Genomic DNA, 15,302 nt, shown 5'->3' on the forward strand with positions numbered 1-15,302 from the left:
AGCAGAGCTGATGCTGCAGAGCTGTGTGCTACCTGGTCTGGCATCACTGAAGCTAAAGGTGCTTTACTTGGAGGGTTCTGGGAATGATGGCTTGGCTTTTCCTGCTGGGCAGCTGTTGGAACTAATCAGATTGTGCCTAAGAGCATAATAAGGAAAATCTTTAATAATGCTGAGCCCTCTTGGAAGCTCCATGGCTTCAGCTGTCACAGTCACTTTCACTAATTTAGTTCTGCTTTGCTGTTTTGTTAAGAGCCATAATGCTGGATTTCAAAACAGATTTCACTTAATTTTACATTTCACAATGGGTGCTTCCACATATAACCACAGTAGGCCTCTTCTTATGTTACCAGTAAAGTTAATTGAGTGTGGAAGCAGAGCTTTGGCTCTGTAGGTAGAATGCATAAAAAATTTAGTTTTATAGTGTCACCTTAGGATTTGAAGATAGTGCCCTATTTTGAATCCACATGACAACTGAAACCTGTTTTATTGTAGAGAGCAGTCCTGCAGATTTCTGTGAGCAAATTGACTCAATCCTGTCTTGGAGAGTACTTGTTTTGTGTTCTTTCAGTATCTGTGAACCTGATGAGTAATGACAGATGTAGTATTTGCTAGAACATCCTAGGCAGGCTTTAAAAATAGTAACATGCCCAACTAAATCTTTGAATTCAGAACCAACTGTTTGTTTGGCTGGCTGCTTCATCAACATAATGCATTGAATTATTGTTCTTAGCTTAATACCTCAATATGCAAGAATCCTAATAATATGCTAAACCCTCTAAGATAAATAGAAAATAAATAAGTGTACAAATCAAGGTATAGACAAAGCCATTGTGTCTCAGTTGAAAATTGTTCAAAGACTATTTAAGTTAAATTGTTTGAGCTGTGCTTTATAATCCATGCTAATGGTCATTTTCCCAGATGATGGACAGAAGTTATAATAACATTTCATTTCAGGATGAAATATTTTAATGGGTTGAGTTTGGTGGAATCACTTGTTTCCATCACTTTTTTTGAAGGGTACCCTTCACATTGCATCATTGAGAGCATCTCCTCGTGCCCAGAATGTGCTCTGTCCTGTCCCTGTCCCAGCCTGTGTGGCTGAGCTCTGTCCTTGCCCTCCAGGCAGGAGGGATTCTCTGGGATCTGTGCTGGGGTTCCATGGGGTTATGGTCAGAGTGGGAGCTGGCAGGGATCTGGGGAGGTTCTCAGTTCTGGTTTGCCACCCTGGCACCTTCCTGCCTGGCATGGTGGCAGCTCCCCAGAGCTGTTCCTGTTTTAGGCTGAGGAAGGGGCCTCAGGTCCAATTTCTGTGTGTGCCTATCACAGACCCTCATTGCACCACAGACAATGTGTGAGCTGCTGTTTGGGAACCCCTGTCCTAGGGCAGTGATTGAATAAACTCAGGAAATGCTCTGTGTGCACCCAGACCTGGGAGAGGTTGGATTTCCCCTTTGGCTTGGGATTTAGGAGTCATTACTGGGGAGAAATGGCTTCACCAGCCTTTGTTTAATTTGCTTTTTCTGGAGCAGCCCCCTTTGTGGGAGGGCAGTCACACTGCTGAGTGTCTCCTGAGCTGTGGCTTTCATTCTGGAATTAACCTTGCTGAGCACACACACCCCATCACTGCCCTTCCTCCCAACATTCACCACTCTGCTTTTTTCCCCATGAGTTGTGGGTTTGTCTCAGTTTATTATTTATTGGAGGGCTCACATCACCAGGTGGGACTAATCTGGAGCTCTGCAGCAGGAGATGGATATTGGATTTACCTTCTGAAGCTGCTGTTCTTCCTGCTTAAATATTGGCTTATTATGTTCTATGGCTTCATGGTTTTCTTTGATGTTTTTTCCCCTTTTGGAGGAAAAAATCTCTGTCCATTAGCTATAATTTTTAGTGCATATTCATGAATAAACTGTTATTAGGGAATATAAACAGTGAACAAAAACTAAGCAGAAAGGCTGGAATGGAATGATGAGTGTTTGGTGTTTCCCTTGTAAACATGCCATTCTAAAATTCTTAAATTTATTTTCTTTCTTACAAATCAGTTACATCAATTCCATCTCTGATTTTAAGACCGAGAAATAGCTCAAGCACATTCAATTAGAGTGAAATTGGAGTTTTATTTTTGTTTTTAGAAAGGAATATATTCTTGAGTAAAACTATATATTGAAGTATAAATCAAATACACTTCTAAGATTTTTTTTGATCCCAAACTCACAGGGAAGCATTTTCTCAGAATATAACTCATTAACTGGAAAGTCAGGACAATTTATTTGCTAGAACTTTCAATACACACAGGTAGCAAGAGATTTCTTCTCAAAATTGATTTTCAGACTCAAGTTGCTGCCTTACAGTAAGGGAATGTTTCTCCTTTTTTATCTTGCTCTTGTTCTAGTGAGTCAGATAAATAGGAGTCAGTAACACTGGAGGAGGAAGAAGTCAAGTTCCTGAGAAATCCAGCACCAGAAAATACATTTTTGGTTTATCCCCTACGCTCCTTGATCAGTATGGTGAAAAGACTTCTATTTACTGAGTCTCAGAATTCTCTGGAACTATTTTTAGCAGTGTCACTGTCTTCTCAGCCTCCATCTCCCATTTATTACTCTGAAATTGCAGTATTATTTATTATCATCCCATGTGCCGTGGAGCGGCATCTTGCACTTGCATACGTCACATACTTTTACAGTTTAATATGGGAGCCTCACTGTTATTTTCTGAGAGTAATAAAAAAAGGATAAGTTTTCATTCCTTGAAAAAGTATAGCTTTATTTCTTTCAGAAGCAAAACTGATCCCGTGGCAGTTAAATGTCACACGCACACACTCTCTCTTATTTTGATTCTTACAAAACCCTGCAGAGTGGAGGCCTTGAGAGAGGCTTATGATCAGGTCATTCCTGCACTACTTGTGACAGGTCTAGAATTCCTAAAGCCTGCCTCTGGAAGCTGGGGGAAATCTGTTCCAAGTGGAGGATGTAAACTCTTTTCTGCTGGAGTTTATTTCTCACCCTGTTATATTTTTGCCCACCTGGGTTGTGAATTTTCTCTGTTAAGGCTGTGGATTTTTGAATCCACATTCATAAAGCGGTGACACATGGACATTAAAGGGCTGTCCCTGCACATGAAGGAATTTCCTGGTGTTTCTGAAGTGTGGGGGGCTCTGTGTGTGTGTGTGAGATGTTCCTGCTGTTCAGATGGAAGTTTTGTCAGCATTTTTCCCTAGGAATGTAAGCATAAAGGGAAGGAACAGTGATTTTGCTCCCAGCTGAACTTGAGGGTGTTAGGTCAAAGAAGACAATCTTGCTAAACAACTGCTTGGAAAAGCTGCAGCATCAAAGGTTAGAAAATGGACTTTTCTTAATGAAGATGCCATGCATTTAAAGGTATCACACACGCTGAATTTGTGTGTGTGTGCTTGTATAGGAGGGAATGAGATAATAACTATACATTCATTCAATGAATGCTGATTTGCAGGTGTTTGTACTCCTTTGCAGCAAAGCACAAGTCTATTTTATTCCAGTCTATTTTATATTTTGTTGCCCCATTTGCCACGAACTGAATCCACATACACCCATTACCCCCAGACTCCACTGGAATCACTGCGAGCTGGGGATGCTGCACAGCCCCTGCTGCAGGGGAGAGGAGTTTTCAGAGCTGTCGGGGATGTTTGTATTTCCTGCTGTACAAGTGGCTGTCAGGTTGGATCCCCTCCTGCCTGGCAGCGCTGATGTGCTCACCAGCAGGCTGTGAGAGGAGGGCACAGCGGGTTCACCCCTCACCAGCCCCTGGCAGGGCTCACCCCGAGCTCCAAATGTGCCTCTGGGAGCTCAGACAGAGCCTTTGGCTGCCGAGGCACAACGAGGGTGTGATTTAGGAGCCGTTCTGAGCAGCTGAACGGGATTGTTAGTGCTTCCCTCCAAAGGCACAGCGCTGCACTGGAGCCTTGTGCTCGTTCATTTCCCTTCCTGGCACATCCTCGGTTCTGTGCCTGTTCTCAGCTAGGAAATGGAGCAAATATGTAACTGTCACCTTGTATAATGCAAATATCAAAATGTACTTGTTGGCTGTATTGTTGCCTGATATAAATCCTAATTTTTCTTTTTTTTTTCCTTCATTATATAGCTATAGTGAGTGAATCCAAAGGCAGAAACGTCAGGTGTCTGGAGCTTTATCATGGGAATTCAGAGCAAAGCTCAAACATGTTTAATACCTTAATCTGAATATCCTCAGGGTGTTGAAATGTAGCTTTTTGTTCAGTAGGATGTCTGTGAATATTTCTGAACAACTGTAATGGAGGAGATTAAGAGGGGAGGTTTCCTCCCTGTTTGTTACCTGCAGCTGTTGATGTCCCTTGTTTAGGTCAAAGTGTCTCTAAATGAAAGAACTTTGCTTGAAGTTCACAATTCTGAAGTTCAGCTCCTAAAGTTGCATTCTAACAGTTAGTTTCTAAAGTTTAAAATTCTGCAGTTTAATTTTAAACATGATTAATAACTCAGAAGTGGCTGCCTTTTTTCAGACCAGCTACAAACTTTGGACGATTGATAAAAGTGTCTCTGTACTTAAATTTCCCATCTTTAGTTAGTCTACAACTATTTATACAGCAGGAGTATTGTGAACATAAATTTCTTAGAGTTTTGTGATGCAGCTGCATATTTTTCTGATCTATGTAAGTGTATGTCTGCAGTGTGTTGTGAAAGAGCACTCAAGTGATGGTCCAGCTCCTTGAAAGGAATTTCTTGGGAATTTTGTGTCCTGTTAATGCAGCAATGTGGGTTCACCATTATTGCCCAACCTAGTTTGCAGAGGAGGATTAAGTGAATTTCTATTAAAATAATAGATTAAGGTTTCTGGTTTGTTTCAGGTTTTTGTTTTCTTTGGTGTTTTTTTGGTTTTGGTTTTTGGGGGTTTTTTTTTGTTTGTTTTGTGGGTTTTTTTTGTTTTTTTTTAAATTGTCATCCATGTTTGAAAAGATAAATTAGAATTAAAAACCCACAAACAACTCAACTTGAAACCCCATTTCAAAGGCCAGAGATGTGCTATGGAAAGAGAACTCTCTCTTTATTCATGAAACCTGGTGCAGTCTTGAAAATGTGAAGTTCATGGGGGTTACCAATTTTCAGCTCTGCCTCTTCTCTCCCTGGTGAAACTTGTGATTAAAAATATTAACATTTTTATGTTAGGGAGTTTCAGCCTCGCTTGAAGTATAGACTGAAGAAATTAGGGCAGCAAAAAAAGTAAATAAAACAAGAATCTAGTATTGACTGTCCCTAATTGTTTCTCCTCAATGGAGGAACATGACCTAATAGGCATGTTCTGACAGTTGAATGCCAAGAATTGAGTAGGATGAAAAAATATTCCATCTTGGAGAAAACACATCTATCTTCTATCTACCTATCTTAGAAAATAAAGCAGACAATGTTTAGAACATTACAAGATTGAAAAAGGCTCCTTAAAGCAGGGACCAGCTCATCTGAAAAGTTTAAGGACACTCCAGCAAATTATTACAACTGTTTAAATTTTATAATACTAACATTAAATTTATATTTCCAAGGAAGTAATTTCCTGTATGGGTAAAACTCCTAGCCTTTTTTTTTTCCTTTTCTTTTCCAGAAAATCAGTATTAAATACATTGATTTTCCTCTTCTTCATGCCATGTTATAGTTTTTGCCGTTCTTTCCAGCATAAAGTGGTTCATTATTATCTTTGAGTTCTGTTGATCCCATCCACAGCTTTGTGCCTGCTCTTGTTTCATGGGACAAGAGCAGTTTTGTGTGTGGTTGTGTAAAAGGACAGAAATTATGGCAGTGTTTTCCTTAGCAGGAACTCTTATATAGGAGGGGGGAAAGTAGCAAGTTACGGTGTGGACATTGCTCATAATATGATCTCCTCAACTCTTACACAGGAATGGAACTAATTAGGGTTCTGAATGCAGAAAATGCACTTTAGGTTTCTGCATAATTGGGTGCTTACAAATCCTATTTTTACTGATTTCTGAACCTGAAAGTTCAGCTTATTCTAAGCAAAACTTTTTTCTTGCTTCAAAGGAAACCAATAGACACAGTGCTTGACACTGACAGAAAACCATAAATTGAACAAAAGCCTTAAAAATCTTGGCCTACAAATTAAAAGGCTGCATTACTTTGACAAAGAGAGTATTTCAAATCTGTAAGCAACTCTGCATCTGCTGAGGTCTGCATTATAAGAAATTCTTACCTTTGTAAAGTTATTTTTCTCCTTTGAAGTTCTGCCACTCAGTTCATAAGGTAACTGCTGCTACTAATGACACTTATTCCCAGTGACTTTGGGTTGTAAGCTGTGGGATGTCAGGAGAGGAGTGACTGTGGAGTCTTTAAGCAGGACAGCTGTCCAAAAAATGGTGATTTTCTAGAATGCATGGACAGCAAATGGCACACTGGGTGAGTGATAGCAGACTTGGGACCTTTGTTAGAGCTACACCACCCATTGCAGACACACAGATCCATTACTGCCTTCCACATGGAATATTTTGTGTTTAAGACGTTAACTTGGCTTTGGCAATTCACAATTTCGCAGCCAAAGTATCGCCTTGGAAAGAAAACCGCAAGTTTGGTTTTCAGCTTTTGCAGAAAAAGTTGTCCAGCGTGTAACTGTGGTCTGTTTGCTGCGTTCAGAGCTGGAGTTGTGCTGCTGTACTCTCCTCTCTGCTGACAGACTGCACAGTCACAGAGCAGTTCCATATGTCTTGGAAAAACAGGCAAGGAAAAAGTGTCTGGGACCCGTCTTGAAGTTCTGCAGAAGCCCTGCAAGGATTTTCTGTGTTGTTCCATGTGAAATAACCAACATTTAGCAAACAGGCATTACTTTCTGGACTTTCTGAAAAGATTTTAGGGTGTTTTGGACTCAAAACTACATTTCAGCCAAAGGTTTTTATTTGAGTAACTACTTAATTACTGCTTTAATTTCTAATGAGAAAACAATCTTTTAATATTTTTCTTGTTCTTCCTTTTTTTCTTTTAAGAGGGCATGTGTACTTCTAGCTTGTTGCAATAATCACTGAGATCAGTTCCAGTAGAATAGTAGTAAAAGTTGGAGCTGTGCATGGCCCTTGACTTCTGTTTGACATTCAGCTGAACCAAGGACATCTGGTGATGTGTTTGTCATTTACAGTGCCTGAAGTATTGACAATAAGTGTAGGGTGAAGATGTAGCCACAAAACAATGAGCTGCCTTTGCTCCTGTGGCTTTCTCTGGAGGTTCAGAATCCTCTTTTGAATGAAGATTGAAGACAGTGTTGATCTACCCTTTGTCAGCTAACAATGCAGGCTTGTTACACACAATTACATAATTTGTATGTTTTAAGGAATAATCACTGGTAGCCTCTCTCTGTCTGAGTATTTTGTATCACAAGCAGTTGGGTTTGTAGCATTGTTTAGCACAATATTCTTTCCCTTCCCCACTTTGAGGAATTCCTGCTTTCTGCCAATTTACTGCTCTGCAAGGGCAGGTCCATTGGATGTTTTGAACACAGTGGAGTATGTCTCTGTTATCAGCATTAACCAGAAGCTCATCTATTTTCCCATTCTTCCCAACAACATCCAGGCAGTCAGTGCCCCACAGATTTAACAAAAGCCTGTGGTGAAATGCTATGAAATGCAATATCTGTGTGTAGATTCTGGTGCACTTTGTCACATCCAGTCCTGTCTGCAGCACTTAGGAGCTGTTCTAGCTTACCACACTGTGTGTCCGTGTGTCGTTGATTATGTTTTTCTGAAACCACCTAAATGTCACAATTTTTAAAATACTCTCTAATTTTTTATTCACATGACAGCCCAAAACATCTCCGAAAAGGACATTTGGATCCATTACAAATGACCAGGTAAATATACACAGCAGGGAGTGTTCAATGAGAAGGTTTCATTATTTGAGAGACTGTGTGTGCAAATCCATGGAAAAGGCTGTAATGATAATTTGATAAGGTAACAGAGCTCCTTATTGCCCTGATAAGGGGTCTTGTGAGCAGGGTCAGAACCTCTTTAAACCAATCCAGCTCTGAGATGGGCATAACTTTGGTTTGCCTCCAACAGTTCGTGCTTAGATTGTATTTTTAAATTTAAACAGCCAATCTCTTGTTCCTCTCACTCCCTTCTTCTGTAAGGGCAGAGGTATCAATGGAGCAGATTATTTCTAGCAGTTGTTTTAATGGGCAAAGGTATTCTATAACTGTTAATCAACCACTGTGCTTTTCCAATGGACTCTTGCCCTTCCCAGTGTGAACAAATCCTTCAGATCACTGGGATAATGTGGTGACTGAGGTGCAGTTCAGTCCTAATAGAAATTTTAACTTCCCTGAACTTTTAATGATGGCAGAGCTATTTACTTCAACATCAAGAAATTAATCCTGAAGGTTTTTGTTCATGTTTCTCATTTTAGCTCTCAATTTCTTTGCTCATAATGGAGAGAATTAGATACTTATAATTTTAAAAATGTATTTCTTGGATGTTTCATTAATTTTTTTTGAGTGTTTAGAATGTGAGAACTATCTGTTCTTAGAAAATGTGTTTGTTAATTTGCAGCATATCACACCTAACCTTATCTCTTAAAAAACATGAAATATTCTTGTTTCAACAACTTGAAATAGTTACTCTTGTTAGAGTTAAAATAAGGTCTTCTTCTCTGTAATGATTTTTCTGTGGTTTAAAAAAATGTCTAAACCTATAATGAATAGGAAGAAATAGACATAGATAATATTTCTTTCCATAGAAAATTATTCAAGTGTTAATAATGAACTTGGAAGAGATCTTCACATTCTTTTCTGTTCTCTAGTCATTCACAGCTAATAATGGGGAGCTAAAGCACCACATTTTATATCAAACTCATCTGCTCTGATGAAAAGCCCCTCTCCCATGCTGGATGAGAGAAGCAGAGATGGGCTCACACACGTACAGCCACGTGAATTCAAAGTCTGTACCAAGTTCTTGTAGCTGTGGGATCTAATGACAGAATAATCAGTGCCCATCTGTCAGCCTGTGTACAAATAAAGAGGTAAAGAGAGCTGACAGGTTGCTTTTACTCTGGCTTCTGTTATTTTCTTTCCTCTGGAATCTATGTTAAAGCATAGAATATATAATTTATAATTTCTTTGTAATTATGAAATTTATTGCAAATAACGGCTAGCCAGATTGACTATGAGCAGGAAACTCACGCTCTGCTTCCTATCAGCATAGAATTACCATTCTAAAATTTACCCTAATTGGTTCAAAATGTATATCTGGATTTAGAAACAATTTGCAGGGCTTATATTTTCATGCCTTCTGCTAAAGCAGCCAAATCTGTATTTGTTTTGCTGCTTCAAAATGTGTTCCAGTTTACTTTATACTGTCCCCCGTTGCAACTTTATGTTGCCACAAATGCTGTGCAAGTGGCACAGTGATTTTTGCATGTGTGGATGAATAGTTCTGGCCCATGAAATAAAAGATGGCTTATCTAGGGTCAAAATCTGGCTTTGAGCAACAAATCAGTGAGTGCTCAGTCTCACTCAGAAGTGTGTAGAAGCTATAACAGCGTTCACTTAGTGGTGGGTAACAGGGAACACAAATGTTTTGCAACTCATGAGAAATAAGGAACCTTGAACACTGGGAATGTTTTCTTTTGATTTTTTCTGGAGTGTCTCAAACCAGTTCAGAGCACATCTGGACCTGGTCCAGTGGAAATGAGAGGATCTTTAAGGTCCCTTCCAGCAAAAACCATCTATGATTCTATAGCAGTTACCTAAGTGAGGGTGAAAGAGGAGGAGAATAAACAGAGGAAGAACAGTTATCCATTATTCCAAATATTACACATACAAAGAAACTCCTAGTTAGCCCACAATTTTATTTATGCCTTTTTTCTGGTCATCTCATGCATTCAGCATTAGCCAACTGCATTCTAGCCCTGTCTTTTTGGAAGGTGTGGCTGAAAAGCTGCCTTTACATCATTCCTCTGCATGGTGAGATATGAGAAAAGAGGATAATTACACTGTTCTTCATTTCTGCTTGTCTGAAGAGACAGCAGAAGAGAGAGGGAATTTAGTTCTAGATTCCAATATTTATTTTAGCAGATTTGTCAGCACTACTGTTTTTTTAAAAAGCTGTGTTTGTGCAATATATGTAGCATTTTGGTGCAGTTCCAGAGATGTTCAACAAACCCCATGAAAAATATTGATCATTTTCAAATTGATCTCGCAGTTCTGTGATATTTTTGAAATGAAAATAAATCTTTTTTTCACTGGGATTGTAATTTCACTACAAATGTAAAACATATAGTGTTGAATGCAGGAATAGTTTTAAGAAGTTTTAAAATATATTTCTGATGAACTGTTAAGACTTAGTTTTGTCTGTATTATCTGACATCTGAATTATGTAATAAGCACATCAATGATGGTATTGGTTTGGTGGGTTTTTTTTGATTGGTTGGTTGTGGCTTTTTTGGTTTGGTTTTTTATGCTAATGGTTTCAGATCATGTCCAGAGTTGCTCCACAAACAGAGAAATAATCCCTTTATCTTTGTTGGTTTCCTTGAAATTGAATATTGGAATAGGTCCTCCAGCGACTGAACTTTGGCTTCATTCCTCATTTCCACACTCACTCATACAACAGAGAAACTGAATTACATCAGTCCAGGAATTTAATAACTTTTCTTTAGGAATAGAGAATCTGGGTGAAAAAAATCACCATCACTCTCACATTTCCCCTTTTTCTAAAGTTTATTGCCATGTTTGCTCTGAAGCTTTCTCAAGGCTCTGGAGCTTAAAGCAAAACTAGATATGGAAAAATAAACATAAATATAGAAATGTATATTGCTGTATAGAGTATATGCATAAATTTATATTCCATGACAATTTCATAAAAACAGTGTGATATTTTTTTCTTTTTAAATGCACTGTCAAGCTAAAATGTGTTCTTTCTGTGTCTCGTAGGGTCAAAATGTGTTTGGTCTTGACATAACTGAGACACCTGAGGGAGACAAGTGGCCCCAACTGATTGTCCAGCAGATCCTGGATAGGGAGCAGAAGGACACCTATGTGATGAAAATCAAAGTTGAAGATGGTGGGAGCCCGCCGAGGTCCAGCACTGCCATCCTGCAGGTGACGGTGACCGATGTCAACGACAACCGCCCGGTGTTCAAGGAGAACGACGTCGAGGTCAGCGTGCCCGAGAACGCCCCCGTGGGCACCTCTGTGTCCCAGCTCCACGCCACCGACGCCGACCTGGGCTCCAACGCACAAATCCACTTCTACTTCAGCAACCAGATCTCCAGCCTGGCCAAAAGGCTCTTTGCCATCGACAACACCACCGGGCTCATCACCATCAGGGAGCCGCTGGACAGGGAGGAGTCCCCTGTGCACAAATTGACTGTTCTGGCGAGCGATGGCAGCTCCACTCCGTCAAGAGCCACGGTGACTGTCAATGTCACAGATATTAATGACAATGTCCCATCAATAGACACCAGGTACATCATCAACCCGGTGAATGGGACAGTGCTTTTGTCTGAGAAGGCTCCCCTTAATACAAAAATTGCTTTGATAACAGTGATGGACAAGGATGCTGACCAGAATGGGAAAGTTACCTGTTTTACAGATCATGATGTTCCTTTCAGGCTAAAACCAGTGTTTGATAATCAGTTTCTCCTGGAGACAGCCACCTTTCTAGACTACGAAGCGACACGGGAATATGCCATCAAAATAGTGGCTTCAGATTCAGGGAAGCCTCCCTTAAACCAGTCTGCAATGCTCCTGATCAAGATCAAGGATGAAAACGACAACGCCCCAGTTTTCACCCAGCCCATCATAGGCCTTTCCATCCCTGAAAACAACGCTCCTGGCACCCAGCTGACCAAGATCAGCGCTACAGATGCTGACAGCGGGCGGAACGCCGAGATCAGCTACATCCTGGGTCCCGACGCACCCCCAATTTTCAACCTGGACCGCCGCACAGGCATCCTGACAGCAGTGAGAAAGCTGGACAGAGAAAAGCAAGACAGGTACTCTTTCACTGTGCTGGCTAAGGATAATGGGATGCCACCTTTGCAGACCAATGCTACCGTGACAGTGTCAGTGCTGGACCAGAATGATAACAGCCCAGCTTTCACACATAATGAATATAATTTCTATGTGCCAGAAAACCTGCCCATGTATGGCACAGTGGGGCTTATCACAGTTACGGATGCTGACGCGGGAGACAACGCTGCAGTCACTCTCTCTATCTTAAATGGTAGAGATAATTTCATTATAGATCCCCTCACTGGTGTAATAAGGCCCAATATCACCTTTGATAGGGAGCAGCAGGGGTCATACACTTTCCAGGTGAAAGCAGTGGATGGAGGAAGACTGCAGCGTTCCTCAACTGCCAAAGTGACCATCAATGTTGTTGATGTAAATGATAACAGGCCCGTTTTTGTTATTCCCTCCTCTAATTATTCCTATGAGTTGGTCCCAACGTCAGCCAGCCCGGGGTCTGTGGTCACTAAAGTCTTTGCAGTTGATAATGACACGGGAATGAACGCAGAGCTGCGCTATAGCATCATAGGTGGGAACTCCAGGGGCTTGTTTACCATTGACCAATTAACAGGCAATATCACCTTGAAAGAGAAGGTGATTACATCAGATCATGGCCTGCACAGACTGGTGATCAAGGTGAACGACCTGGGGCAGCCGGAGTCTCTTTACACCATAGCTCTTGTGCACTTGTTTGTGAATGAGACGGTCACCAACAGCTCCTACGTGCAAGAGCTGGTGCGTAGGAATATGGAAACTCCAGTTGGCCAGAACATCGGGGATGGTGAGATAACCCCACAGACCAATGATTATGTCAAGATCATCATTGCCATTATTGCAGGCACCATGACCGTTATTCTGGTAATTTTTGTTACCGCCTTAGTCCGGTGCCGCCAGACGCCCAGGCACAAGGTTGTCCAAAAAAATAAGCAGAGTGGTGAGTGGGTTTCCCCCAACCAAGAGAACAGGCAGATCAAGAAAAAGAAGAAGAAGAAGAAGCGCTCTCCAAAGAGTCTCCTCCTCAACTTTGTGACTATTGAAGAATCTAAGCCTGATGATCCTGGCCACGAGCACATAAATGGCACTTTAGACATTCCCGTAGAGCTAGAAGAACAGACTATGGGAAAATATAACTGGGCCACCACACCAACCACATTTAAACCTGATAGCCCAGACTTAGCAAAGCACTACAAGTCTGCTTCTCCGCAGCCTACCTTTCAAATTAAACCTGAGACTCCTGTCCCCCCCAAGAAGCACCATGTCATTCAGGAATTGCCTCTAGATAACACCTTTGTGGTGGGCTGTGACTCACTTTCCAAGTGCTCATCCAGCAGCTCGGACCCTTACAGTGTTTCTGAATGCAGCTGTCAAGGAGGCTTCAAGACCCCAGGCCCCATACACACCAGACAGGTAATGGAATTTTTAAGGTGCTTTCTCCCTCCTTCCCTCCTTACTTTGCCAGTCCTGTAACTCCAGTTTGAAGCGCTGAAAGATAAGTTCTCCTGCAAGGGGCAAAGCTTTGAGAGTTCGTATTCAATTGAAGCGGTGTAAAACAAACAATTCCGGCTTCCTGAGTGGTGAGGGAGGAAACGAGGAGGGAAAAGAGCCTTGTCTGTGAGGAGATGGAGCAGGCAGAGATCCCTGTGGTGGTGTCCTGACTGCAGATGGCAGCATGGCACTTCCCACCTCACCGCGGGACCCCGAGCGGCTCGGAGGGCTCAGAGTGGGGCTGTCCTCTCCAGCCTGGTGTGCTCGAGGATCCAAACAATCTAGGTGGGAAGCAATAAAGCTTTAGAGGAGCTCATAAGTGGTTCTTAATATTAATGGAGGCTGGAATTGCAGCCTTCGTTTGGGCATAGCTTTGCTTCAAGGTCTCTCAGGAGCAGGCGAGGATTTTCCTCCGAGAGTTTCAGGCATTTTCAGACTGGAAGGAGCCTTAAATCTGGTGCAATGACACAGCTGGCAGGCAAAGTTAGGGAAAAATTAGAAGCATCAGCATAATTGAGCTCACTTATTTGCTGCTCTGCCTGATAAACCAGGTATTAGCTTCTTAGAAATGCAGTACAACAAAGGAGTTGTCGAAAGGATCCTCAGCTTAAAATTAAAAATAAGTTGAGAACTCAAGTACCCTTTATTCTTCAAGACCCTACAGAAAAGCTTTAAGTCAGTGAAAATAGAATCTAATATTTATCCATATTTTGGACAGTTTAATAAAACTTTTCTGTTTATCTGTTTGCTTCTCTTTCTTCCCAAGTATCACAAACTTTTCAGTGGGGATAGTTCTCTAGTTAAGCTTTAGTTGGTTAAGGAATTAATCATTAAAGTAATACTTCAGGAATGTTTATTTTATTATAGAGAATAGATCTTAACTTGATAATATATTTAACTAATATATTGCTTGGGAACAAATCCTCAGCATGACTTAAATCTGGTAAATTTCTTCCTCCAGCTGAATTTTTTCTGGGAACTTGTTTTATTACTACTGTAATGATAACATTCATAAAAAAAAAACCTCATTCAGAGCAGTCATCATATCTTTGAAAATTTCAGGATATGTTGTTTATTTTATTCTATTTCATTCCCTTTACCAACACAAATCTGTATGGTAATCTATATCACTGTGGATCACATTTTTAAAGAAACGTATTTAGGTGTGTTAGGTTAAATTGCGTATCAGAAACGCCTCTTGCCAGTTTGTTCATCTGTTTGAACTCCATCACTCTGAGCAGAGGGCAGTGCTGGTTTCAGCATTTCTGTAGGTCTGATCTAAGTGATTTTTTTCAATGGAGTTCTGGTACAGTTCCTACGAGTCAAAAAAGGTTCTGCCATTGTCTGCTGAAACACACTTTGTCCTGCAGTAATGCTGCCGACAAAGACAGCAAGCTCGTGACTGTCAGAGTCCCTTCTGTGGCAGTGAAAACCTGGAAAGTGGCATGGGAAGCAATTCTCTTCTGCACAAGTTGGTTGGGGGAAAGAACATTTCCTTTTATCTGTGCCTTAAAGGTCTGTGACAGGGGGTTCCTATCTGGAAAAGCAGAATAGAACTGTGGGGTTTTTTTAATGCTCACTAGCTGATAGCAGCTCATCTTCATGGAGCTGCACCTAACATTGTTAGGATGATATGGTGGATAGATAAGAAAAGAGATTATTGTTACAATTTGTACTGGTTTTGTTAAAATTGCAGCTATCCTTCTTTCAGGGATATTTTTCTGCATGAAAGGGAATACTTTGTTTGGAGGAAGGGTAACTTATCACCACAATGGCCCTTTACACTAATTTGGAAACAGCAGTCACCCTTA

The 15,302-nt window shown here is 40.9% G+C and overlaps 1 protein-coding gene across 1 annotated transcript in view; it reads left to right on the forward strand.

The window, feature by feature from the left end:
* PCDH11X (protocadherin 11 X-linked) overlaps positions 1–15,302 on the forward strand; it is a gene marked incomplete at both ends in the record, with an annotated part of 365,800 nt that overhangs the window by 11,878 nt on the left and 338,620 nt on the right. The window contains 2 exons of the mRNA XM_084213225.1: positions 7,801–7,848; positions 10,927–13,413. Of these exons, the coding sequence (XP_084069351.1) occupies positions 7,801–7,848; positions 10,927–13,413 (2,535 nt within the window). The remainder of the gene's footprint in view (positions 1–7,800; positions 7,849–10,926; positions 13,414–15,302) is intronic.

This window comes from Fringilla coelebs, assembly GCF_963513975.1.
Source record: "Fringilla coelebs genome assembly, chromosome: 11".
Taxonomy (NCBI): Eukaryota; Metazoa; Chordata; class Aves; order Passeriformes; family Fringillidae; genus Fringilla; species Fringilla coelebs.